At 47.5% G+C, this 25,388-nt stretch overlaps 2 protein-coding genes across 4 annotated transcripts; one reads left to right on the top strand and one right to left on the bottom strand.

Annotated features, from left to right (window-relative positions):
- Positions 1–117: 117 nt before the first annotated feature.
- On the bottom strand, positions 118–11,961 carry fastk (Fas-activated serine/threonine kinase). The gene is made up of 11 exons (XM_088086067.1): positions 11,804–11,961; positions 8,904–9,711; positions 8,442–8,796; positions 7,360–7,547; positions 6,527–6,675; positions 6,236–6,452; positions 4,549–4,708; positions 4,253–4,344; positions 3,384–4,050; positions 2,757–2,871; positions 118–837 (listed from the first exon to the last, which is right to left on the bottom strand). Exons 2-11 carry the CDS (start codon positions 9,667–9,669, stop codon positions 751–753), a joined length of 2,796 nt encoding a protein of 931 aa, XP_087942193.1. The 5' UTR covers positions 9,670–9,711; positions 11,804–11,961; the 3' UTR covers positions 118–750.
- An 899-nt stretch (positions 11,962–12,860) lies between these two features.
- On the top strand, positions 12,861–25,386 carry afg3l2 (AFG3 like matrix AAA peptidase subunit 2). Of its 3 annotated transcripts, none has more exons than XM_042497683.2 (17): positions 12,861–13,093; positions 14,074–14,173; positions 15,008–15,079; positions 15,345–15,448; positions 15,553–15,705; positions 16,105–16,179; positions 16,417–16,538; positions 16,623–16,896; positions 17,273–17,410; positions 17,955–18,108; positions 18,332–18,439; positions 21,044–21,169; positions 21,252–21,362; positions 21,595–21,710; positions 22,240–22,440; positions 22,833–23,027; positions 23,831–25,386. In XM_042497683.2, the coding sequence occupies exons 1-17, from the start codon at positions 13,010–13,012 to the stop codon at positions 24,068–24,070; spliced, it is 2,373 nt and encodes a 790-aa protein (XP_042353617.2). In that variant the 5' UTR covers positions 12,861–13,009; the 3' UTR covers positions 24,071–25,386. The 3 variants fall into 3 exon arrangements, with proteins under 3 accessions (XP_042353617.2, XP_087942191.1, XP_042353616.2); XM_088086065.1 differs by having other exon boundaries at positions 12,862–13,093; positions 15,348–15,448; positions 16,414–16,538; XM_042497682.2 differs by having other exon boundaries at positions 12,862–13,093; positions 16,414–16,538.
- Positions 25,387–25,388: the final 2 nt, after the last annotated feature.

Raw genomic sequence — 25,388 nt, 5'->3', positions numbered from 1 at the left:
TGTGTGTGTGTGTGTGTGTGTGTGTCTGTCTGTGTGTGTGTGTCTGTCTGTGTGTGTGTATGTGTGTGTCTGTGTGTGTGTGTGTGGGATGTGCAGTGAGAGACGACACACACGCTCTGACTTTGATCTTTTATAGACATCTGAAGGAAGATTCCTAGAATATAAACGAGCCGTCTGTCCGTCACCTGGTACACAAATAAATAATCTGACCTTTGACCCCGACAGTAATCACCCAAACCTCAGCACACTGGAGCTGGCTTTGCCTCCAGGCTTTTGGCACGCTGGCCATGTTACCATGGTAACCCTCCTCCCTCCCTCTGTGTGCCCTCACAGAGAACTACAGCACCCATCAGCCCCTCTCCCAACATAATCACCTGATGTTATAAAACAAAGTTCCTCGCATGCAGCACTGTCATTACCATGGTTACCAAACTTTAGAAAAAGGGGACCCCCCCCCCAAAAAAAAAAAAACAGATTTAGTGTTTGTTCATCCACACAGCGACCAAACAGGAGACAGACGGGCGTCACCCAACAGCTCGCCTCATTCTCATCATATGACCACAGAGAGCGTCCCAGGGGACGTCCTCAGCTGTCCTCAGGGGACGTCCTCAGCTGTCCTCTTCTGTCAACATGAGCCGACCTCTGACCTCCGACACACACACACACACACACACACACACACACACACACACACACACACACACACACACACACACACACACACACACACACACACACACACAGAGGGCGTCATAGCGGGACGTCCAGCAGCTTCTTGTGCAGATACTGTTTGACCTCCTCGATGCCGTTCAGCTTCTCCAGCTCATGGTACGGCAGCTGAGAGGAGACAAAACACAACAGTCACATCACTCACTGACGAGCTCCAGGCCTCTTACAGTTCTGAGACATTTCCAGGACTTTTCCAGGGCTCTGGGTCAAAATTTTAAGACCCTTGGGGACTGATGTGTGATTTCTGTTGGAGGAGCAGACAACTTTAAACGACTGGATTTTGGATTCATTTTTTTTATTTTATTTTTTTCTTGACAAAATTTGGGCCACGCTGAGAGCCACTCAACAGCAGGAGACACGAGGAGCTCAGCCAGCAGACCACTTCTCACACCACAGGGACACGCCACAGAGACACGCCACAGAGACACGCCACAGGGACACGCCACAGAGACACACCACAGAGACACGACACAGGGACACGCCACAGGACCACGCCACAGGGACACGCCGCAGGGACATGGCACAGAAACACACCACAGGGACACGGCACAGGACCACGCCACAGGAATAGCCACAGGAACACGCCACAGAAACACGCCACTGGGACACGCCACAGGGACACGCCACAGAAACACGCCACAGGGACACGCCACAGAAACACGCCACAGGGACACGCCACAGAAACACGCCACAGGGACACGCCACAGGAATAGCCACAGAAACACGCCACAGGAATAGCCACAGAAACACACCACAGGATCACGCCACAGGGACACGCCACAGAAACACGCCACAGAAACACGCCACAGGAACACGCCACAGAGACACGCCACAGGGACACGCCACAGGGACACGCCACAGAAACACGCCACAGGAACACGCCACAGAAACACGCCACAGAAACACGCCACAGGGACACGCCACAGGAATAGCCACAGGGACACGCCACAGAGACACGCCACAGAAACACGCCACAGGGACACGCCACAGGGACACGCCACAGGGACACGCCACAGAGACACGGCACAGGGACACGCCACAGGAATAGCCACAGGGACACGCCACAGAAACACGCCACAGAAACACGCCACAGGGACACAGCACAGGGACACGGCACAGAAACACGCCACAGGGACACGCCACAGGGACACGCCACAGGGACACGCCACAGGGACACGCCACAGGGACACGCCACACGCTGCAGAGCTGAGTTGATGGTGGTCAGTTAACCCTTCACTCACACACACTCACTCTCACACACACACACACTCACACACACACACGATGATGAAGTTTGGTTGTTCAGGAAGTAAGTACACGTGAAGTGAGAACTTTGTGTGTGTGTGTGTGAGGTGTGTGTGTGTGTGTGAGTCTGTGGCCTTCAGTGGCTGTCTTTAAAAACTTTGGGCCATTTTTTTTCTTTAAAAACTTTTTTTTCTGCAATACATTTTCTTTGAAACATTTTGGTGTTTTTTTTGTTGATTTTATATTTTGGGATAATTTTGACCATTTAAATTAAAAATGACAATTTCTCAAAATATAATTTGACAATGAATTGTTTTTATTTTAATTGTTCTTCTCTTTGTGGTGATTTAACATGCTGTTTATTTCCCTTTTGAACATTTTTGGCTTTTTTTTACTTTATAAGTTTTAGGCAATTTTTAATAAAAAAGTTTAGCGTATTTTAAAATGCAATTTATTACATATATAGATATATACTGTACATATATATGGACACATATATATTCATATTTTTTTCTTTAATTTTGGAGATATTTTTCTTTAAAATGTTTTGCAATTTAGCATTTTTTCTACTTTAGTACATTTTTGGTGATTTATTTTCTTTTTTAAAAAGGCATTTTTGGACCAGAAACTGTAGAAACAGACATTGTTGGATTTTCACATTTCCAACGGTCCATGAACACATCATGTTACTACACAGGTTTGCGAAACTTTGAGATTTTTCCAAAATCACTATTTGTGAATTCCAAGACATTTCCAGGTGTCTGTGTGTGTGCAGCGCTCACCTGCAGGATGATGTATCCCAGCAGCCTCAGGTGGCGGTCCCTCATGGCGCGGGAGCCGACCAGCACCTCCGAGTTGTGACAATAGTGCCACTTGTCATTGACGGACATGATGACCCTGCAGAGACACATGGGACACATGAGGTGAACTGTCTCAGGGGACATGTGATGACAGGGGACAAAATGGACCTGTCCCCATTGACATGAGGGGATCTGTCTCAGGGAACATGTGTGGATCTGTCCAAGGGGACATGAGGTGACAGGGGACATGAGGGACCTTTCTCAGGGGACATGTGTGGACCTGTCTCAGGGGACATGAGGTGACAGGGGACATGAGGGACCTTTCTCAGGGGATATGTGTGGACCTGTCTCAGGGGACATGAGGGGACCTGTGTCAGGGGACATAAGGTGACGGGACATGAGGGACCTTTCTCAGGGGATATGTGTGGACCTGTCTCAGGGGACATGTGTGGACCTGTCTCAGGGGACATGAGGTGACGGGACATGAGGGACCTTTCTCAGGGGACATGCGGTGTTAGGGGACATGAGGGACCTGTCTCAGTGGACATGAGTTGACAGGGGACATCAGGGACCTGTCTCAGGGGACGCACACATCTGAGGGGCCCTCACCTCCTGATGGCCCTCTGCTCTGGGGGGGGGTCGTCCCCGTCTGGCCCATCGGGGGGGTGCAGCTGTAGTGGCGGGGCCCCTCTGTCAACCCCGGACCCCTCAGAATACGTTACACCCTTGTAAAATCCCGGCAGCTTACAGTCCGTCCCGGGGCCCCCTGGGGCCCCACCTTCGTCCTCCAGGATCTTCCCGATGGAGAACTGGAAGAGTGAGTCTGGGGCGGCGGCCGCAGGGCCCTGGGCCCCCTGCGGGGCTAGGCCGTCAGAGGGGGGGCTGCTGAGCGTGGAGCTGTCCTGGCTCTCCAGAGAGTGCTCCTTGGCCAGGCCGGAGTAGTACTCTGCCGCCGGGACGAAGTACACGCCATATGGGCCGCCGTTAGTGCCGGGCCGCGGGGGCCCCGAGGGGGCCGCGGCCCCCGGCGTGCTGCGGACATGGTGGGGCAGGAAGGATCGGGGCTCCACGGCCTCCTGACACGGTGGCTCCGCCCCCTCCTCCAGCGCCGCAAACGGAGAGAACTTCTGGAACTCTGAGGTCACCACAGCAACCGCTCCGTCGGCCGGTTTGGTCGTCATGGTGATGCAGGACGGAGGAACGATGCTGAGAGCAAGACCACCGCCAGGCCTGATGGGAAGAACCTGACCGGACCCGTCCAGCCACAGCACGAAGTCTGAGGACAGAGACACAGCTCAGGTACTGCAAGATCTACCTCTCTGTAGTACTTTGCATGTAGTACTCTGTGTGTCGTACTGTGTGTAGTACTGTGTGTAGTATTGAGTGTAGTACTGTCTGTAGTACTAGGCATAGTACTGTGTGTAGTATTGAGTGTAGTACTGTAATAATGGAAACAAACAAACGTCATATTACAGTACCTGTGTAGTATCCCGGGGCGAGTACTTCGTCTTGTTTGTAGTTGTGTTCTCCCACCAGCTGTCTCAGAGCCTCGGCCACCAGACCTTTATAACTGGTCAGAACCAGTCAGAGGGAACAGGGACCAGTGAGCACCAGTCAGAGGTGTGTCCAAGTGTGTGTGCAGGTGTGTGTTTCCTGTGTGTGTTACCTGTAAGTGCAGGTGTGTGTTTCCTGTGTGTGTTACCTGTAAGTGCAGGTGTGTGTTTCCTGTGTGTGTTACCTGTAAGTGCAGGTGTGTGTTTCCTGTGTGTGTTACCTGTACTTGCGGTTGACCTCGTCAGCAGTGAGGGCGTGGTCAAACATCAGGACCTTGTGGGCGTCCTGCAGTCGTGGTCCGCTGTACTCTCGGTACTCGAGCTCCACGGCGGCGTCCAGCAGAGACAGGTAGCGCCGGACAATCAGAGCGTATGGACTGTCTGCACATATGCACACGCATGTGCAAATGCACACACGCACGCATGCACACACACACACACACACACACACACACACACACACACACACACAGTCACTGTATGAGCTTTGTGGTGATTTTGTTTTCTTTGTCTTTATAAAAACAGAAGTTATTGTTTGTTTGTTTTTTCAATGCATGTTTTTTCCATGACCGAATAACCAGTACTGGGATGTACTGGTTATATTGAGATGTACTGGGTTGTACTGGTTATACTGAGATGTACTGGGATGTACTGGTTATACTGAGATGTACTGGGATGTACTGGTTATATTGAGATGTACTGGGTTGTACTGGTTATACTGAGATGTACTGGGATGTACTGGTTATACTGAGATGTACTGGGATGTACTGGTTATATTGAGATGTACTGGGATGTACTGGTTATATTGAGATGTACTGGGTTGTACTGGTTATACTGAGATGTACTGGGATGTACTGGTTATACTGAGATGTACTGGGATGTACTGGTTATACTGAGATGTACTGGGTTGTACTGGTTATACTGAGATGTACTGGGATGTACTGGTTATACTGAGATGTACTGGGATGTACTGGTTATATTGAGATGTACTGGGTTGTACTGGTTATACTGAGATGTACTGGGATGTACTGGTTATACTGAGATGTACTGGGATGTACTGGTTATATTGAGATGTACTGGGTTGTACTGGTTATACTGAGATGTACTGGGATGTACTGGTTATACTGAGATGTACTGGGATGTACTGGTTATACTGAGATGTACTGGGATGTACTGGTTATACTGAGATGTATTGGGATGTACTGGTTATACTGAGATGTACTGGGATGTACTGGTTATATCGAGATGTACTGGGTTGTACTGGTTATACTGAGATGTACTGGGATGTACTGGTTATATTGAGATGTACTGGGTTGTACTGGTTATACTGAGATGTACTGGGATGTACTGAGATGTACTGGGATGTACTGGTTATACTGAGATGTACTGGGTTGTACTGGTTATACTGAGATGTACTGGGATGTACTGGGATGTACTGGTTATATTGAGATGTACTGGGTTGTACTGGTTATACTGAGATGTACTGGGATGTACTGGTTATACTGAGATGTACTGGGATGTACTGGTTATACTGAGATGTACTGAGATGTACTGAGATGTACTGGTTATACTGAGATGTACTGAGATGTACTGGGATGTACTGGGATGTACTGGTTATACTCAGATGTACTGAGATGTACTGGGATGTACTGGTTATACTGAGATGTACTGAGATGTACTGGTTATACTGAGATGTACTGGGATGTACTGGTTATACTCAGATGTACTGAGATGTACTGAGATGTACTGGTTATACTGAGATGTATTGGGATGTACTGGTTGTATAGGTTGTACTGGTTCTGTTGAGAGGTCCTGAGATGCACTGGTTGTGTTCAGTTGTACTGGTTGTACTGGTTGTACTAGTTGAACTGGTTGTACTGGTTGTACTGGTTTTGCTTGGGTACTGACTGGTGACGTTGCTGATGAAGGCGGAGGAGAAGACACGGTGCAGCACCAGGCCGGGGAAGTGTCCCAGCTGGAAGAGGGACATGAGGATGTTGACGGTGGCGAGCGGTGAGCTGAGCGCCTTCAGCTCCACCACTTCCTCCAGCCTGGAGAAGAACTGCTGCTCGTTGGACGGACGGTAGCTCATCCTGCTGAACGGGAACACCAGCTTCTGGATCACCTGAGGACACAAACACACCTGCATAGTCTGCCACACGGGTACTGCGGTCGCCTGACTGCCGGTCCCATCCTCACCTTACTGTCCAGGTACTCCGCCTTCTTCACCAGGAAGTCCGCGATGGTGTCCAGCAGCCTCGTCTCCCTCAGCCGATGGCGGGCGATGTATTTGGCGATCAGAGCCATCGTGTACGGCGTGATGCTGTCCACCTTCTTTGGCAACTCCTCTGTTTCACAGCAACAAGTCACACGATCAATACCTGTGTTCCTGTGTGTACTCACTGTGTACCCACGTGTACCTGCTGTGTTCCTGTGTGTACTCGCAGTGTTCCTGTGTGTACTGTGACGTGTGCCCGGTGAGTACTGTGACGTGTACCCGGTGTGTACTGTGACGTGTACCCGGTGTGTACTGTGATGTGTACCCAGTGTGTACTGTGACGTGTACCTAGTGTACTGTGACGTGTACCCGGTGAGTACTGTGACGTGTACCCAGTGTACTGTGACGTGTACCCGGTGAGTACTGTGACGTGTACCCGGTGTACTGTGACGTGTACCCAGTGTACTGTGGCGTGTACCCGGTGAGTACTGTGACGTGTACCCGGTGAGTACTGTGACGTGTACCCGGTGTGTACTATGACGTGTACCCAGTGTACTGTGGCGTGTACCCGGTGAGTACTGTGACGTGTACCCGGTGAGTACTGTGACGTGTACCCGGTGTGTACTGTGATGTGTACCCAGTGTACTGTGGCGTGTACCCGGTGAGTACTGTGATGTGTACCCGGTGAGTACTGTGACGTGTACCCGGTGTGTACTGTGACGTGTACCCAGTGTACTGTGGCGTGTACCCGGTGTACTGTGGCGTGTACCCGTTGAGTACTGTGACGTGTACCCGGTGTACTGTGACGTGTCACCTGCCAGGCTGCTGATGAACCTCTCCTGCCTGTTCTGGTAGAACAGGTGAGAGCTGAAGATCAGCTCCAGACTCTTGTTGCTCGCCTCCCGGACGCACGCCGCCAACATCTCGTCCAGCAGCGCCATCTCCTGGTCGCGAACGCCGCTGACACTCGCCAGAGTGTGTTTGACCAGACGCAAGATCTTCCTGAAGGTCAGAACAAAGAGACGTCACAAATACTGAGATTGAACTGATTTTTTATGTTTTTCTGTGAATTAAAACTCGTAAACATGACCTGAAGAAACACAAACATCTGGATTTTATCAGCGAGTTAATATCCAAAGCTTTGAACTCAAAATTCAGCTGAAGGAGCTGATGAATTTGTACTGTAAAAAAAAAAAATTCAGTTCAGACACAAATTGAGTGCTTCACCTCAGTTTGGGATCTAACAGGAAAAAAAAGGATTTTTTTTCTTTCAAAGTTTTGGAATTATTTAGAAACACATTTGACACATTTTTTTCTTCAAACAGGTTTGGCTATTTTTAAACAAAAAATGATGGCTGATTTTTTCCCAAAAAAAATTGGCTTTTTTTTCTCTTTAAAAATGTTTTTGGCAAATTTTAGAGGTAAACATTTCAGTGCTTTTTTTGTTGTTTTTGTTTTGTTTTTCATAAAAAATACTGTGGCAATTTTTCTTTCCTTTAAATTTTCTTTTTAAATAAAAAAATGTTGGCCATTTTCTTTGTCTTATGTGCTTAGGTGATTTTCAAGAAAAGATGCTCACAAGTTTGGAAGATATATTTTCTTTAAAAAAGTTTAAAGAAAAACAATTAATGAAGTCTTTTTCTTCAAAAATATTTGGCAACATTTTATTTTTTAATTAAAAATGTGGGCAGTTTTTCTCATTAAATTTTTTGGCATTTTTTTTCTTTAAAAGTCTTTACAAACGACCCCACCTATCAGTCAGAAAATGTAAAACTAGAAGTTGGATTTTCAGATTTCCGACGGCCTTAAAACACATCATTTGTTATCCTTCAGGTTTGTAAAACAAGATTCAAGGACTTTCCAGATTTTTCATGACTGGACTAGTCCGTCTCTCACCTGTTGGCGAGCAGCTGTTCGGGGTTTGGACATGTGTTGTTGCTGTCGGCAGTGGCGGCGTTAGCGCCCCCTGTGGTGGTGTCAGCGCCCCCTGTGGCGGATTCCTGCGGCTGCAGCGAGCGCCACTTGAGTCTGTAGTAGGAGAGCAGCAGGAAGAGCGTCTGCGGGTGGCGCTCTCTCTCCAGGTTCTTCTCCAGGCCGGCCAGGCAGGCCTCGGTCAGCGGGTGCTGGCTGCCCGGGTGCAGCTTCATGCTAGAGCTGAACACCATCGACAAGTCCTTCTGGTTAAACTGGTTCAGTCTGGACTGAGACTCCGCCTCCAACACCTGGACCACCTGAGAGTCACTGGGAAGACCTGCAGAGACACACACACTGCTACACCTGAGGGGCCACACCTGAGGGGGGCTTACCTGTAAAGCCTCACAGCCGCCCCCCACAGAACAAACAGAGTGGCAGACTCACCAAGCGCCGCCACCGCGTACAGGCAGTTCACGATGCTGAAGTTGTCGAACTTGGCGCAGTCGTTGACGATGGCGCTGCAGAGCGTCTGGAAGTCCTGGTGCTCCAGGATCTGGCGCCCATCTCCTCCCTCTGCTACTCCTGCTCCCCCCGAGGCCTCGGCGTCGTCCCCTGCGCCTCGTGGTGGCAGCGTTGCCTGCAGCAACTGTCCGATCTTCTGCAGGGCGACAGGGTAGTGGTTGTGGGAGATCTTGGCGGGGTTTTGGGTGACCCAGCGCAGCACCTCGTCGGGGCGCCGCGAGCGCTCGATCAGGCGCTTCATAGTGAAGAATGTGTCGTAGCTCATCTTCTCGTGGATGAAGTTCCACGTCTTCTTCTTGCTGCTGGAGGCGGCAGCGACCCCTGTGGCTGAAGCACCATACGTGTGGAAGTGGTGCTGGTAGTGAGGGGGCAGCGGGGGCGGGGCCAGGTGTGCGGGCTGCGGGTGGTAGTGGTGGTGGAAGTGCGCCCCTCGGTGGGCATCGGGTCGACCCTGGTACAGCGGATAGGCGGGGGGAGGCGGGGCTGGGTGATGGGGGAGGTGGGGGTGAGGTGCGTCGAGCACGGCCAGCCCCGCCCTCCGGCCCTGTTTGACCCCTCCTCCTCCCCCACCTCCTCCTCCTCCTCCCCCCATGCTGCCGTAGAGACGGGTGGCGTACATGTCAGCTGGCTGAGCGGCGCGGCGTTGAGCTCGGCTCAGGAGGCGCCACGCAGGGGACAGACACAGCATAGTCCAACGGCCAGGATGCCAGGAGGAGACGCACCACGACTCCTGCAGGGGGGAGGACAAGAGATCAAAGTCACCTGCACCTGTACTCCTCCTCCTCACCCGTCCTGCTCCTCACCTGTCCTCCTCCTCCTCATAGGGCTGGGTGATGTGGAAACAAGTCTGATGATCCTTTTTTAAATATCATTGATATCGATATATATCACGGTTTACATCAAATCAGTATTTCTGTCGAGCTTAAAGGTTCCTTTGACTCCTCAGTGAGATATGAAGATATCATCAGGTTCATTTAGGTTAAATATTTATTTTCTGTCAGACATTGAACATGACAAATATACTGTAGAACAGCATCACCAGCTGGAGGACCTATTCTACTAAAACTCACAGAGGTCCAGGTACTAAAATGTCCTCCCAGCAAAGGTCCGAGCCTCATACCTAAAATCAATATCACCATTAACTGAATAATTTACTTTAATTACAATTAAAGAACGATTATTATTTTTATTAATGTTTTGCTTTTTTGTGGTTTGTTTTTTGTCCTCATAGTTCACTGACACAGTGTCATGTGACCATGGTGTGTTGGAGTGTAATAAACATATGGTTTATTATTATAAATTAATCTTTCCAGCATTATATAAAAATGAAAAGCTCCATCTGAAACAAACTTCAGGTAAATTGAAGCACATTGTGCTGATAATAGGCCAACCTCTCCTGACTGCAGGACTCTGACTTCAGCTTCTGTCAAACTTCTGTGCTATTAATCATTTTACTCAGGAATTAAAAACTTTTGAGTCGGCCTACTTCTCCTATAGCTGCCAACAGTCTGCCGACATTCACAGTTAGAGAAAGGCTGAAAATAAGATCATGTGCTTGTGGCCCCGGGCCCCCAAAACATCACATCTGCCCCTGGTAATAATAATGAGAGCTCAGCGCGAGCGGCCGGATGAGACACGGAGCGATGCGTCCTGCTGTTTCTAAATAATTCATCCAAAGTCTGATTAAAGCTGAAACTAACACAAAGTCGTCTGTAGAGTCTAAAGAAGTCACTTTCACCTCTGCAGATGTGTCTGTTTCAGACACTTTGGTGCTGTGAGGAGAAGCTGCGCTCTGTTTGTCTGTCTCACTGCGCTGCTGTCAGACCATGAGCCATGATGAAATGCTGTGGCTGTCAAACACTCAGCTGTTCGACAGTCAAAGTCCTTCACTGCGTTTGGTTCTCCGCGTCTCTATTCTTATGATCTTCGGCTGTTCGTGTTGTCTGTCAGAACACGGCTGGAATGAGTTCTATCCACATTCTATCGACTACGTCTCATATTTCAATCGAGGAAAAGTTACATCCCGATTGATATCGTTATCATTTTATCGCCCAGCCCTAACTCCTCACCTGTTCTTCTCCTCCTGCTCACCTGTTCTTCTCCTCCTCCTCCTCACCTGTCCTCCTGCTCACCTGTTCTTCTCCTCCTCCTCACCTGTCCTCCTGCTCACCTGTTCTTCTCCTTCTCCTCCTCACCTGTCCTCCTGCTCACCTGTTCTTCTCCTCCTGCTCACCTGTTCTTCTCCTTCTCCTCCTCCTCCTCCTCACCTGTCCTCCTGTTCACCTGTTCTTCTCCTCCTCCTCCTCCTCACCTGTCCTCCTGCTCACCTGTCCTCCTCCTCCCACATGCTAACATTAGCATCTAGTTAGCTGGTAACCCTCCCCCCCCAATCACAAAACGTCACTGCCTGTCTCGAATAACCGTCATGACGTCATGCCATATGTGACGTAGCTGTGAGTTTTTTTCCGGCCGTCTGTCAGAAAAAACAGTTGACAGCTGTTAGCATTCCGGTTAACTGTGTGTTAGCATTCCGGCTGACTGTCAGTTGGCAGCCCGACTGACAGCGGTCCGTTAGCGGACTGACACCTGACAGAAGCCGTGAAGCTAACCCGGTAACGGAGCTAACGATCGAGCGGAGGCTCCAGGCTGTAAAGTGAATGAAAACAGGCTAACAGTGAGCTAAGCTAAACTAGCCGAGCTTCCACCAGCTGATCTGTTAGCCTGTTAGCATGTTAGCTTCAGAGTGTCCTTCTCCCAGCCCGGCAGAACCCGGCAGGAACCCGGTAAGAATCCGGTAAGAACCGGGACGAGTTAGTATTTACCTCATAGCTCAGAGACACCGGCAGCTCCGCTCAAACACCTGAGGCCGCAGACAGCGCGGGTTCACCGGGGAAACAGTCAGCGGTCAGCCGCCTCATTCCTCCACACAGCCCGGCATGCAACTGTGAGAGAGCCGGGGAGAGCCGGGGAGAGGCGGCGGCCACAGCGCCCCCACCGGGCCGCTGCCCACCGCTGCATTTGATTATTACCATATTTATTATGTGTTTATTATCATATTTATTGTATGTTTGTTATCATATTTATTATTTATTATCTTTATCATGTGAAACATGTGTGTATTTTTTATGTCTTTATTTATTTGTTTATTACAATTATTGTATCTAGTGTATGTTTATTTGTTATAAATATTGTATTTATCATATTAAATTTTAAATTTACTGTAATTTTTTATTATGATCTGTTACAGACATCTTTTATTTATTCTACACTGAACAAAAACTTAAACTCAACATTTTTGTTGGCTCTCATGATTCTCAGTGAAAGATCTGAAACTTTTTAATGTGCTCAGTAGATACATTTCTCTTAATCTGTGTGTCAGTGACAGCTCTCCTCTTCCAAGATAATCCCTCACCTGACAGGTGTGTCTGATCAATCATCATCATCATCATCATCATCACTACACAGGTGTGTCTGATTGATCAACCACGTCATCATCATCATTACTACTTTTAAAGGGAAAAACAATTTGCATAAATCATTTAAAGAAAACATTTTTTTAATTTTAATTTTTTAATTTAAAGGGGAAAAAAAAGAAAAATTGAAATGTTAAAAGAAAAACAAATCACAGAAAAGATTTTAAAAACTCATCAAATTGTTTAAATGACCATAGAAAAAAAAGAATAAAAATAGAGCCAGAATTTTTTCCAGCGTTAAGGATGCAAAAAGGCGTGCTTTCTTTGAGAATCAGTAGTAAAATTGTGCCAATAAAAGTTGTTTGTCTCTCCCAAAACAAAATACAAAACGTAAGTCCCTTCCCCAGCTCTGATAAATAACGATCAGTCCCTAACGCCATGCTCCTGCAGGGGGCAGCGCTGCGTCCAAACCGCACACAGACTGCAGAAGAAGAAGGCCTGCGGAAACATGGCGGCGCAGAGTGATTACGGAACAGAAATCCTGAACTTGAGTCGTGATTAAATTCGGTCCCGTCGCTTTCTGCCGCCCGGTGTCGGCCCGAGCCCGGTGAGAGGATGGCCCACCGCTACCTGCGGCTGTCGGCCGGCTGCAGGAGCACTCTCCGGCTGCTGCTGTCCTCCAGCGCTCCGGCCCGGCTGGTAGGTAAACACATGCTAACATGCTAACCGGGACACCGAGCAAAACAAGCCCGGAGACCGAGCACCGAGCCCGGTGACCGGGAGAGCCACGGCCCGGTGTGACTGTGTAAGAGGCTGATAAGAACATAATAAGCACAGAGACAGCGGACACGACATCAACAACTAATGACAAATAACATAGGGACTGTTCGTTATTTATTAGGGGGGTGATCTTTTTATTTTGGCTCCAGGGGAGGGACATACAGCCCCAAACGGCTCCATTTTTAATTCATTTTACTGCAGATTTTTAAAGAATCATCCAAACACAAATTATGTTGATGATTTTATTTTCTTAAAAGATTTTTGATGTTTTTTTTCCCCCTGTAAAATGTTTTGGGTATTTTTTTGGCAATTTTTCTTTAATCCTTCAAAACGTTTTTTTTTTTAATTAAAATATATATATATATATATATATATATATATATATATATATATATATATATATATATCTTCACCTTTTTTTCTTTTAAATTTCAAGTGAAACCAAGAGAGCATCTGTCCATTTTAGCATAGAAACAGAAAATAAATAAAACACGTGGATGCAGGAACTGTTTTTCTTAAAGCTATGCAGAGCAAAAAAACGGTTTTTTACCTCTGTCAAGTTTTTGTTAATTTGTAATGAAACATGCCATTCATCCCTGTCCAGGGCATGTTTTTGTTTAAAACTTTGATGTGATTTTTTTGTATCAAAAGTTTGGGCAAAATTGCTTTTTAGTGATTTTTTTTCTTCTGTCAAAATACTTGGCAAGTTTATCTCTCTTTTCTTATTTTAATATTTTTTTGGCTACATTGTTATTTCGCACTTTTTGGTAGTTTTTTCCCCCCGAATGTTTAAAGAAAGCCCTCAGATGCCGTCCAGGTGCTGCAGCAGGAGGTGAACACTTTAAACTGACTCAGGAAACCAGGTTTACTCTCTGCGCTGTCCACTTCCTGTGTGTCAGGTGACGTGCTCGACCACGGTGGAACAGGTGGAGAGGAGGCGGAGCCTGCTGAGCGACCTGCTGGGAGTGTACGGGAGACTCAGCTCCAGACCGCCTAAAGGTACATGACTGCGTGTGCGTGTGCATGTGCGTGCGCGTGCGCGTCACGGCGGTCGGAGCAGATCGATCTCTCTCTAGTCTGCGTATGAATCTCCTGCGGCTCCGCTGCGTTGCGGATCGACTCCGTCTCAGGTCCGGCAGTCCGGAGGTTTGCTGATCAGATAGCAGGCTCCTGTTTTCGGATCGCTCTGCATAAATTCAGCCGAATTTAACACAGAGCGGACAGAATACCAGACAGCGATACAACATTAAAACATCCGGTTACTTTTCAGAATAAAACACTCCGTGTTTACGTCTGATCGTATTTCACTTAACTACACCATCAAAATGTCAAAATGAGCGGAACCGGGCCTGTATTAAGGTCCACGGAGGTCGTTACGGGCAACACGGACGAAGAGAAGGTCTTTATGGAAAACCACAAAATTATTAAGACAGCACACATCCGTTTAGGACAAGCACAGAAAGAAAAAGGGATTCTGGGTGAGGACGTCCTCAGGTGTCCGTGAGACCTTCAGGTGTTTTGGCCACACTGAGCTGCAGAGGTGTGCTGCGTCACGTCATTCATGATTACAACGGCGTCATTTTTCAGGGGTCCTACAGGCATGGAAAACCTGGAAAAGTCATTGAAATGTATTTGAATCCCAATTTTAATCCAATGTGATCCACAGAGTGGATTTTCTGCAACTCTGCAATGATCCAGCAGAAGAATTCAGCTTTTTGAGGAGGGAACCAGGACGACGTTAGCTTCTGATAAACATCATCCTAAATAAACAACAACAACAACAACAACATCAACAACCTGTTCACTGGCGCCATGTTTGTTTTTCTGCTGCAGGATTTGAGAAATATTTTCCAGAAAGTCAGAAAACTCCAAAAAACTCTGAAACTCAAGAGGAAGCAACCAAAGGTAAAAAACTACTGACATCTACTAACATCTACTGTCATCTACTAACATCTACTGTCATCTACTAACATCTACTGACACCCACTAACATCTACTGTTGTCTCTTGTTATCTACTAACATCTACTGAAACCTACTGACGTTTGCTGTTTCCTCCTGACATCTACTGACATCTGTCATCTACTGACTTCTACTAACATCTACTGACGTCTACTGTTACCTACTGTTATCTACTGACATCTACTGTCATCTATTGACATCTACTGACAGGAGGAGGAGGAGGAGGAGGACGAGGAGCAGGGGGAGGAGGCGGGGGAGGTGGAAAACGAGGAGGTCGTAGGGAGGACTCACACTGGTACAACCGACTGCAGAAGGTCAGTGTGTGTGTGTGTGCGCGTGTGTGTGTGTGTGTGTGTGTGTGTGTGTGTGTGTGTGTGTGTGTCTGACCTCAGACTGTGTGTGTGTGTGTGTGTTACAGGGGGACTTTCCGTGGGATGACAGAGAGTTTCGTCTGTACTTCCTGAGCGGCGTGGCGTTCTGGACCACTGTCACGTATTACGTCTTCTTCAGGGACGGAGGTCGAGAAGTCACCTGGAAAGACTTTGTCAACAACTACCTGTCCAAAGGCGTGGTGAGGACACCTGGAGCACTACTCCACCCAGTGTCTCCACCAGTTTTCTGCTGTCTTGTTAACCTTTTAAAATATTTCCTGTTAATCCGAGTTTATGTGAAATCTTCATCTGAATTTTAAATCCTCTGAATCTGATTAATCTGTAAACCTGCTTCATCTAGTCCGACACATCAGTCCGCTTTGGTTTTATCATGAATATAAACTTTGCTTGTTATGTTAATCTGACTGTTAAAATCTGCCGTTAATAATCAGAACAGAATAATCTGGGTTAATCTGTGCATGTTAATCTGAGTTTACATCAAACTTTGGACTGTCTTCCTTGTGTTAATATTCAGACTGAGTTTGAGCTGCAGGTGCGTCTGTCGGCTGCTCGTATCACAGCAGGTGTTTGTTCTTCAGGTGGATCGGTTAGAGGTCGTCAACAAGCGGTATGTGAGAGTGGTCTTCTCTCCAGGGAAGACGCCGGTGGACGGGGTGAGTATCTTGTGCTGCTCTTCACATTCAGCAAACATTCAACAAAACAGCAGGTTTTTACTCCCATGTTTCACAGATTAAAGATGTGAGACTTTTAATGCTCTCTGCAGATAAATTTCTGTTTTACAATCTTTATAAGTCCAAGAGAATCCATCCACCTCACAGGTGTCTGATTTAAGACATCATCACCACACAGGATGCAGGAGGTTCAGTCTGCGTCTTTGTGTCTCTCAGCAGTACATCTGGTTTAACATTGGCAGCGTGGACACGTTCGAGAGGAATCTGGAGACGGCTCAGTATGAGCTTGGCATCGAGGGAGAGAACAGACTGCCGGTGGTTTATTCCACCGAGAGCGACGGGTGAGGAACTACGTCATGACCGCCACACGGTGCAGCTTTATGCAGCTGTAGGTCTCTGCTCTATTGTCAGTCCTTCTTCCTCAGAACGTTCCTGCTGAGCATGCTCCCCACCGTGCTTATCATTGGCTTCCTGCTCTTCATGCTGCGGCGGGGCCCGGCGGGGGCAGGGCGCCCCGGTCGGGGGATGGGCGGGCTGTTCAGCGTCAGCGAGACCACTGCAAAGATCCTAAAAGACGAAATTGACGTAAAATTTAAAGATGTGGCGGGCTGCGAGGAAGCCAAGCTGGAAATCATGGAATTTGTCAACTTCCTCAAGAACCCCAAACAGTACCAGGACCTGGGCGCCAAAATCCCCAAGGTGAGGGTAGAACAACACCCATACGGTGAGGGCGTACCAAGATCCCCAGGGTCAGGGTGTACTGAGATTGAGGGCGTACCAAGATCTCCAAAGTGAAGGCATAGAAAGATCACAAGGTAAAGGCGTACCAAGATCCATAAGGTGAGGGCGTACCAAGATCCATAAGGTGAGGGCGTACCAAGGTCCATAAGGTGAGGGCGTACCAAGGTCCATAAGGTGAGGGCGTACCAAGGTCCATAAGGTGAGGGCGTACCAAGGTCCATAAGGTGAGGGCGTACCAAGATCCATAAGGTGAGGGCGTACCAAGGTCCATAAGGTGAGGGCGTACCAAGATCTCCAGTCCGATGGTGGTTGACGGTTGCTGTTTCTGTTTCAGGGAGCCATCCTAACAGGTCCTCCTGGAACAGGAAAGACTCTTCTGGCCAAAGCGACGGCGGGTGAGGCCAACGTACCGTTCATCACTGTCAACGGCTCCGAATTCCTGGAGATGTTTGTGGGCGTCGGCCCCGCCAGGGTGAGAAACACACACACAAACACACACAAACTGGAAGGCATTTCCAGGGATTCTTGTCTGTGGAGGCTTTCATTTAAAATTTCAAAAATGTTTTTAAGAAAAAAATATTGTAATTCAATTTTTTTTAAATTTTCACTGACAAAAACAAATTGACTAAATTTTTCTTGAAAAATCGTCTGTGAAAAGGTAGAGTTGGTAGAGCGTGCACCCCATTTTCAGAGGCTCGGAGTCCGTGTTGCAGCGGCCCTGAGTTCGAATCTGAGCGGCGGCCCCTTGCTGCACGTCATCCCCACTTTCTCATCCCGTTTCCTGTCATTTCTCCAGCTTTCATATCTAAAAAAGGCCACAAAAGCTGAAAAACATCATCTGTAAAATGCAGACGAAGTACAGTCGTTTAAAGTTGTATGCCCCCTTCAAAATTATGGAAAAGTCTTTAAGAAGTTCTGGAGGTTTATTGGTAGAAACGTTTATGAGCCCTGACTGTAAATAGAGTAGCTTGACCTTTGACCTCAGTGAACTCACAGTGATGTTTCTGCGTGTGCAGGTCAGAGATCTGTTCGTCATGGCGAGGAAGAACGCTCCCTGCATCCTCTTCATTGACGAGATTGACGCCGTGGGACGCAAACGAGGACGAGGGAACTTCGGAGGACAGAGCGAGCAGGAGAACACGCTCAACCAGCTGCTAGTGGAGATGGACGGTGAGGAATACCGCCGCGCTGTGCTCATGTCTTAAAGGGACAGTTCAACCAAAATCTCACACACACACACACACACACACACATTTGCTCTCAGGTGTAGAGACGTCCGCTCACTCACCATCATTGTATTCTTCAGACGCTCCCATCATCAGTGACATCGTCGTGAATGTTGGTTGATGGGATTTTCGGAGGTAGAACCTGACAGAGGATTCTGTGCTTTCAGGATTCAACACGGCGACCAACGTGGTGGTTCTGGCAGGAACCAACCGGCCCGACATCCTGGACCCCGCTCTGATGAGACCCGGACGCTTCGACAGGCAGATTTACATTGGTGAGGAACCACTTCCTGTTTGAACAGCAGAAGAAGAGAGCCTTTATCAGTACCGGATCTGTTCCGCTCGCCTGATCCGTTCCACGCATGCGCAAGCAGTTCACCATCTTGGACCAGCCTCACTTTTACAAACAGGTGCGTCAGTACGTGATACGTGCCTCCAAACCACAAATATTTACGTGGAGAGAAATCGTGCTTGACAACCGTGCGTGCTAAGAGAGCTTGTCTCAAGAAAAAAATGAACACGAAAAAGCAAAATGTGCAGAGAATATAACTGATTATTGATGACAACAACTTGTGATTAAAAAGATGTTTGTAAGTGAGGAGTATTACAACAATTATTTAACAATAAGAATTAAGAATAAGTATGATTACTATATATACACATACATATGTAGTTATTATTATGTTGATTATATACATTGACAGTACATCAGCAACTGCTTGGCTAATTTTGACATTTTATGGGTGCTTTTGGAGGTTATTGAGGATACTGAATCCATTTCTGATATTTTCAAAATTTATGTTTTACAGCAGAAGTTCTGCATATTCTAACTGTTGGGCTGATTTTGATAAATTTTTATTCAATTTAGACATTTTAGATAACACAATGAACTGCCTGCTTCACTGAACTGAAATAACTAAATAACTCCGAATCAGTTATAAATTGTTATATATTTACAAACGTGTAGAGAACATACTCTATATTTCGGTCTTCCTCCGCCTCTGTGCTGTGTCCCCAGTCGGGGTCTGCATCCTGCGTCTCCTCAACTCACAAGTTCGATTTTTCTTTTTCAAATCTTTATTTACACTAAAGGACATAACAATAATATTTCATACAAAATGTACAAAAGGGTAGAACGACGTTCGAACAAGTCAGGGCTCTGATGTCCACAGTTCTTCCTCCGTCTCCGCTGAAGTCACACGTGTAGATCAGATCTGACAACTATGAAACATGAAATAACACCTGTTTGTCCAAGTGAGGCTGCCGTAGGGAGCTGTCCAAGATGGCGGACTGGTTGCGCGTGAGGGGAACGGATCGTGGACTGACGAGTCTTCCTGGCTCAAACAGGAAGTTCACCTCTAAAGAACGTCTGTTCTGCCTGGTTGTCTCCGTGTTCTCAGGAGAACAGAGTGAGTTCAGGTCAGTGACGACAGGAAACGAGATTGTTGAGCGATCAGACGGATTTCTGACTGAAGGAAAAAATTATCGACACAGACCATTTCGAACGATTCAGTGACAGTCAGGAGAACCTGGAAAAGTCATTAATTAGCAATTTCAAGCCCTGGAAAGTTTTTTGAGAACTAACGAACTACACCATGAAAGTTTTGGAAAAAGATTTTTTTTCTCACAAACTGCAGTAAGAGGTGATGTGTTTGAGGACCTCCGGGACGTTTCTGTCCGTGTTTGTGCGATTTTAAAGAAAACGTCTCCGCGGGTTTGGAGGGCAGCTGCCTAAAAACAAAACTGTGTATTTAAAAAACACTTTTAAAGACCAAAAAAAAGAAAAGAAACAAAAGATTTTTAAAGGACAAAATGTCACCTTTTTTTCTTCAGAATTCACAAAAAAAAGGAAAAAAAATCCAAACTTTTAAAAAAAAGTTGAGGCAAAGACACATTTTTTTTCTAAATCAGCAGTAAATAAACATATAGCTACACCCCCTCCTCTAAAACCATAATATAGACCACCAGCCCCCCAGTGATTACAAATGATTTTACATGTCTCCCTCTTTCTGTACCCCATCTCATAAATAACAAACAGTCCCTAAATTATATTTAAATATCCAGTTCTAATCCTGTTCTGGAGTCCATCCATCCATCCATCCATTTTCTTGGGGGCAGCAGCCTAAGCAGGGAAGCCCAGACTTCCCTCTCCCCGGCCACTTCGTCCAGCTCTTCCCGGGGGATCCCGAGGCATTCCCAGGCCAGCTGGGAGACATGGTCTCTCCAGCGTGTCCTGGGTCTTCCCCGGGGCCTCCTTCCGGTGGGACGTGCCCTGAACACCTCACCAGGGAGGCGTCCTGGAGGCATCCTAATTAGATGCCCGAGCCACCTCATCCGGCTCCTCTCAACGCGGAGGAGCAGCGGCTCTCCTCCGAGCTCCTCCCGGATGACCGAGCTTCTCGCCCTATCTCTAAGGGAGAGCCCAGCCGCCCTACGGAGGAAGCTCATTTCGGCCGCTTATACCCGCGATCTTGTTCTTTCGGTCACTACCCAAAGCTCGTGACCGTAGGTGAGGGTAGGAACGAAGATCGACCGGTAAATCGAGAGCTTTACCTTTCGGCTCAGCTCCCTCTTCACCACGACAGATTGGTGCAGAGTCCGCAATACTGCAGACGCTGCACCAATCCACCTGTCGATCTCCCGCTCCATCCTTCCCTCACTTGTGAACAAGACCCCAAGGTACTTAAACTCCTCCACTTAGGAGAGGGTCTCGTCCCCGATCCGGAGGGGGCACTCCACCCTTTTTCGGCTGAGAACCATGGCCTCGGATTAGAAGGTGCTGATTCTCTGAAGTCATTATTTTTTAAATAATATATATTTAAAAAGCTGTTCTATAGAGATGGTAAATGGTAAATGGACTGTACTTGTACTCTCTGCAGGTCCCCCAGACATCAAAGGTCGAGCGTCCATCTTTAAAGTCCACCTGCGTCCTCTCAAGCTGGACGGCGAGCTGGACAAAGATGCTCTGGCCAAAAAGATGGCGGCGCTGACACCCGGGTTCTCAGGTAAACACACCTGCGAGGCGTTCTCTGTGTTAGACTGCAAGAACCTCGGCCACCTGACTTGTCACTGCTCTGTGTCTCACAGGCGCAGACATCGCCAATGTGTGCAACGAGGCGGCTCTGATCGCCGCACGCCACCTCTCTGACGCCATCAACCAGAAGCACTTTGAACAGGCCATCGAGAGGGTGATAGGAGGTGAGGCGTGATGTCACTGACAGCAAGACATGTGACTGGCTGCTTCGTGTTTCTACGCTCTGATCGCCTGTCTGACCCGCTCTATGTCACTCTGTGTCGCTCGGACTGCCTGTCCGATCTGCTCTGTGTCGCTCGGACTGCCTGTCCGATCTGCTCTGTGTCGCTCGGACTGCTAGTCCGATCTGCTCTGTGTCGCTCTGACAGCCTGTCCGATCTGCTCTGTGTCGCTCAGGTCTGGAGAAGAAGACTCAGGTGCTGCAGCCGGAGGAGAAGAAGACAGTAGCGTACCATGAGGCCGGTCACGCCGTCGCCGGATGGTTCTTGGAGCACGCCGACCCTCTACTGAAGGTCAGGTCCCGTCTGAACATGTGGCGGGTTTCACTGTGTCGTCTCCATAGCATCGCCTCCGCTCTGAGCTCAGCTGACAGAGAGAAAATATAAACATACTCCCATGATGCTTTGGCAAGATGACATCACCCTCATTCAGCACACCCACAGCGTGTTGTTGTTGTTGTTGTTGACGTTGTTGCTTTTGAGGTTGTGGTGGTTGTTGTTGTTGTTGTTGTTGTTGTTGTTGTTGACGTTGTTGTTGTTGTTGACGTTGTTGCTTTTGAGGTTGTGGTTGTTGTTGTTGTTGTTGACGTTGTTGCTTTTGAGGTTGTGGTTGTTGTTGTTGTTGACGTTGTTGCTTTTGAGGTTGTGGTTGTTGTTGTTGACGTTGTTGCTTTTGAGGTTGTTGTTGTTGTTGTTGACGTTGTTGCTTTTGAGGTTGTGGTTGTTGTTGACGTTGTAGCTTTTGAGGTTGTTGTTGTTGTTGTTGTTGTTGACGTTATTGCTTTTGAGGTTGTGGTTGTTGTTGACGTTGTCCCCTGTGCAGGTGTCCATCATCCCGCGGGGGAAGGGTCTGGGTTACGCTCAGTACCTGCCCAAAGAGCAGTACCTGTACACCCGTGAGCAGCTGATGGACCGCATGTGCATGACGCTGGGGGGGCGTGTCTCAGAGGAGATCTTCTTCGGACGCATCACCACCGGAGCCCAGGACGACCTCCGCAAGGTCACCCAGAGCGCCTACGCCCAGGTCAGAGGTCACACAAGGTCACACAGGCCAGAGGTCACGCTGTTCACTTTTTTCTTTAAAATATTTTGGTAGTATTATGATTTTTTATTTTCTTTAAAATTCTTGATGTTTTTTTCCCTTTTAGATTTTTGGTAAATTTGAATGAAAACATGCCATCTAAATTTTTTTTTAAAAAATCCCCAAATGACACCATCTGTCACAGTCAGAAACTGTAAAAATAAATATTCTTTATTGGATTTTTAAATCTGACAGAAAAAACGAATCATCATGTTTGTAGACAGCGGCATGTAGGTCCGGACCGTCAGCAGACAGAACGTCGCTCCACGTCGTGGTCTCGTTCCTCAGAGTTGGCTAAGAACAGACTGTGTCGTTGTGGTTTTGTTCCGCTGCAGATCGTTCAGTTCGGGATGAATGCGAAGGTGGGTCAGGTGTCCTTCGACCTGCCGCGGCAGGGCGAGATGGTTCTGGAGAAACCGTACAGCGAAGCCACGGCCCGCCTCATCGACACTGAGGTGCGGAGCCTCATCACCGAGGCGCACCAGAGAACCCACCGCCTGCTGAGCGACAAGAAGGCCGAGGTGGAGAAGGTACCATCATACACAGCACCTGGAAGAACCTCTGCAGGGAACCTTGACCCCCGAGTTCTGCAACATTGCTGCACTGAAAAGACAACAAGTGTTCCACTGCAGGGTTCCAGGTCATTCAGAGAGAACACACGCAGTTCAACGATGTTCTCCATCTAATGATCTCCAATCTGGGTCTAAAAATGTCCCCTCACAGAGAGGCCTCTAACGGCCTCACTAGGGGCTGGTTCAAGGCGAGCCCGAGCCAGCCCCAACTATCCCAGGATTCCTACGGTCATTAAAAACCTGGAGGAGTCATGGAATTTGCAAATAGTAATTTCCAGGTATTTGTGGTGAATTTTAAGGCATTGAAAGCGTTGGAAGACAAATTTTATTATTATCATTAATTTAAAGAAAAAAAGCAATATATTTAAAAAATATATTTAAACCTTAAAACATTTAGGAAGGAAGGGAAAAAAAAGAAAATTAAAAAAAATAAATACATTTTTCAATAGTCAAATTTAAATCTTAACCCTTAAATTAAAAAGAAATCTTTAAAAAATGCTAGAAACTTTTAAAGAAAAGCGAAATCAACACATTTTATGTAATTTATTTCTTTATAAATAAAACATCTAAAAATCACCCCAAATTTAAAAATTAGTTTGAGAAAATATGTTACTCATAGAGCCCGGTCTCTCGAGTTCTTGAATGTTTCTGTGTGGGTAACTCTTAAAGCGTTCCAGATCAGGGTTCTGGGTCATCTACAAACACAGGTTCTCCATGCAGAGTTCTCACTGGGTTCTTTGTGTTCCCGTGTGTTCCTGCAGGTGGCGCTGCGGCTGCTGGAGAAGGAGGTTCTGGATAAGAGCGACATGGTAGAACTGCTGGGAAAACGTCCGTTCGCAGAAAAGTCGACATACGAGGAGTTTGTGGAGGGAACCGGCAGCGTGGACGAGGACACGACGCTGCCAGAGGGCCTGAAGGACTGGAACCAGGAGAGGAGGGACAAGGACGAGAGCCCGGACGAGCAGGTGGCCCGCCAGATCTCCGGAGGAATGCCTTTCTAGAACCTTCTCATGCAGGCAGAAAACCCAGAAACTGACCGGGCCTCCTCACCTGTGTCCAAAGCATCGTCCGTCTGAAAGTCGAGAACCTCCTTTGCACCCGACATTCTTTAGCTTTTTGTTGGATCCCCTGCCCAGCCCACAACTCATCTAGAACTTATCTAGAACTTACCCAAAGTTCTGCACTCTCCGTTCTGCTTGTAAAACTTTTCCTCACAGTTGGAGAACCTTCACTCAGCTCTGACCTGATGGAACTGATGCAAGGGAACCTTGCACAGAAATGTTCTAGATCTGAAACAGCTGCTGTCGAACCCTCAAGAGCCTTCACTCCAGTGTCGGGTTCTGGAACAGTCGACCACAGACTGCAGAACCCCTCTGTTAGGAGGAAGGGTACTAAAACCTCCTGAGCCCCCTGTTCCTCAAAAACTAGTACCAGACTCATAAAACCACATTCTTCATAAACTAGACCAAGATTAATAGAACCATGTTCTTCATAAATTAGAACCAAACTCATAGAAACCTGTTCCTCATAATCTAGAACCCGACTCATAGAACCCTGTCACCAAGGTCTTGAACTTTCAGATCTCCTGATGTTAGAACCCTTGTTCTGGAGCAGGGTTCTCAGTCAGTCATAGAGCACACACACTTCTACATGTTCTACAGTAACAGCAAACCTCATCCTGTTAACTAGAACATCCCCTGACTGATAGAACCCACATTGACTTTGTCAGTAACTTTCACTCCAAAACAGAGAACGTTTCATTTCTGTGGTTCTGAAATTAACTACAACCGCAACACATGACTTCACAAACTTAAAGAACCCTGCCACTGAGATCTAGACTCTTCACATAACTATAGAACCATTCTCTGCTCTAGGGTTCCACGTCGGGAAACGCTGGGTGAGATTGAGTCTGACTGATAGAGAACCTTTTACTCTGACCTGTAGAACCATTCAGGAACCTCTCTGTTTGCGTAGAACCCTGTCAGTTTCAGGCTCTAGAGCCGGACTGCAGCAGTGGGTTCCTCGTCTCTGTTCTCCTCAGAACCCGCAGCTCTCAGCAGAACCGCCTGCTGACGTCGTAACTCACAGTCTGCCTGCGTCATTAATCTGAATGTTCTGCGCAGAGAACGTCTGCTTCTCCATCATCATCACCACCGTCACCATGGTAACAGCTGCAGCCTGTGCTGATCAGGTGTTGATTAGTTATTGATCAGCTGAGTGTCTCCTGGACTCATCAATATGATCTGTGATGGTAATTAGAATAATAATGATAATGTGTGTTCAGTTTCATGATTAAAACATTTAAGTCATCAATAAATG

The sequence above is a fragment of the Plectropomus leopardus genome, chromosome 12 (genome assembly GCF_026936395.1).
Source record: "Plectropomus leopardus strain MGB_pleo_1.0 chromosome 12, ASM2693639v1, whole genome shotgun sequence".
Taxonomy (NCBI): Eukaryota; Metazoa; Chordata; class Actinopteri; order Perciformes; family Serranidae; genus Plectropomus; species Plectropomus leopardus.
The sequence above is the reverse complement of the archived record's forward strand: the minus strand, read 5'-3'. Positions and strand labels throughout refer to the sequence as shown.

Coding starts and splice junctions, on each gene's coding strand:
- fastk (XM_088086067.1), bottom strand. CDS start 9,669: ATGCTGTGTCTGTCCCCTGCGTGGCGCCTCCTGAGCCGAGCTCAACGC. Junction 6,453..6,526: donor CGGAGTACCTGGACAGTAAG/GTGAGGATGGGA, acceptor TTGTGTCCTCAG/GTGATCCAGAAGCTGGTGTT. Junction 4,345..4,548: donor GAGGTCAACCGCAAGTACAG/GTAACACACACA, acceptor GGTTCTGACCAG/TTATAAAGGTCTGGTGGCCG.
- afg3l2 (XM_042497682.2), top strand. CDS start 13,010: ATGGCCCACCGCTACCTGCGGCTGTCGGCCGGCTGCAGGAGCACTCTC. Junction 15,080..15,344: donor TCAAGAGGAAGCAACCAAAG/GTAAAAAACTAC, acceptor ATCTACTGACAG/GAGGAGGAGGAGGAGGAGGA. Junction 23,028..23,830: donor AGAAGGCCGAGGTGGAGAAG/GTACCATCATAC, acceptor GTGTTCCTGCAG/GTGGCGCTGCGGCTGCTGGA.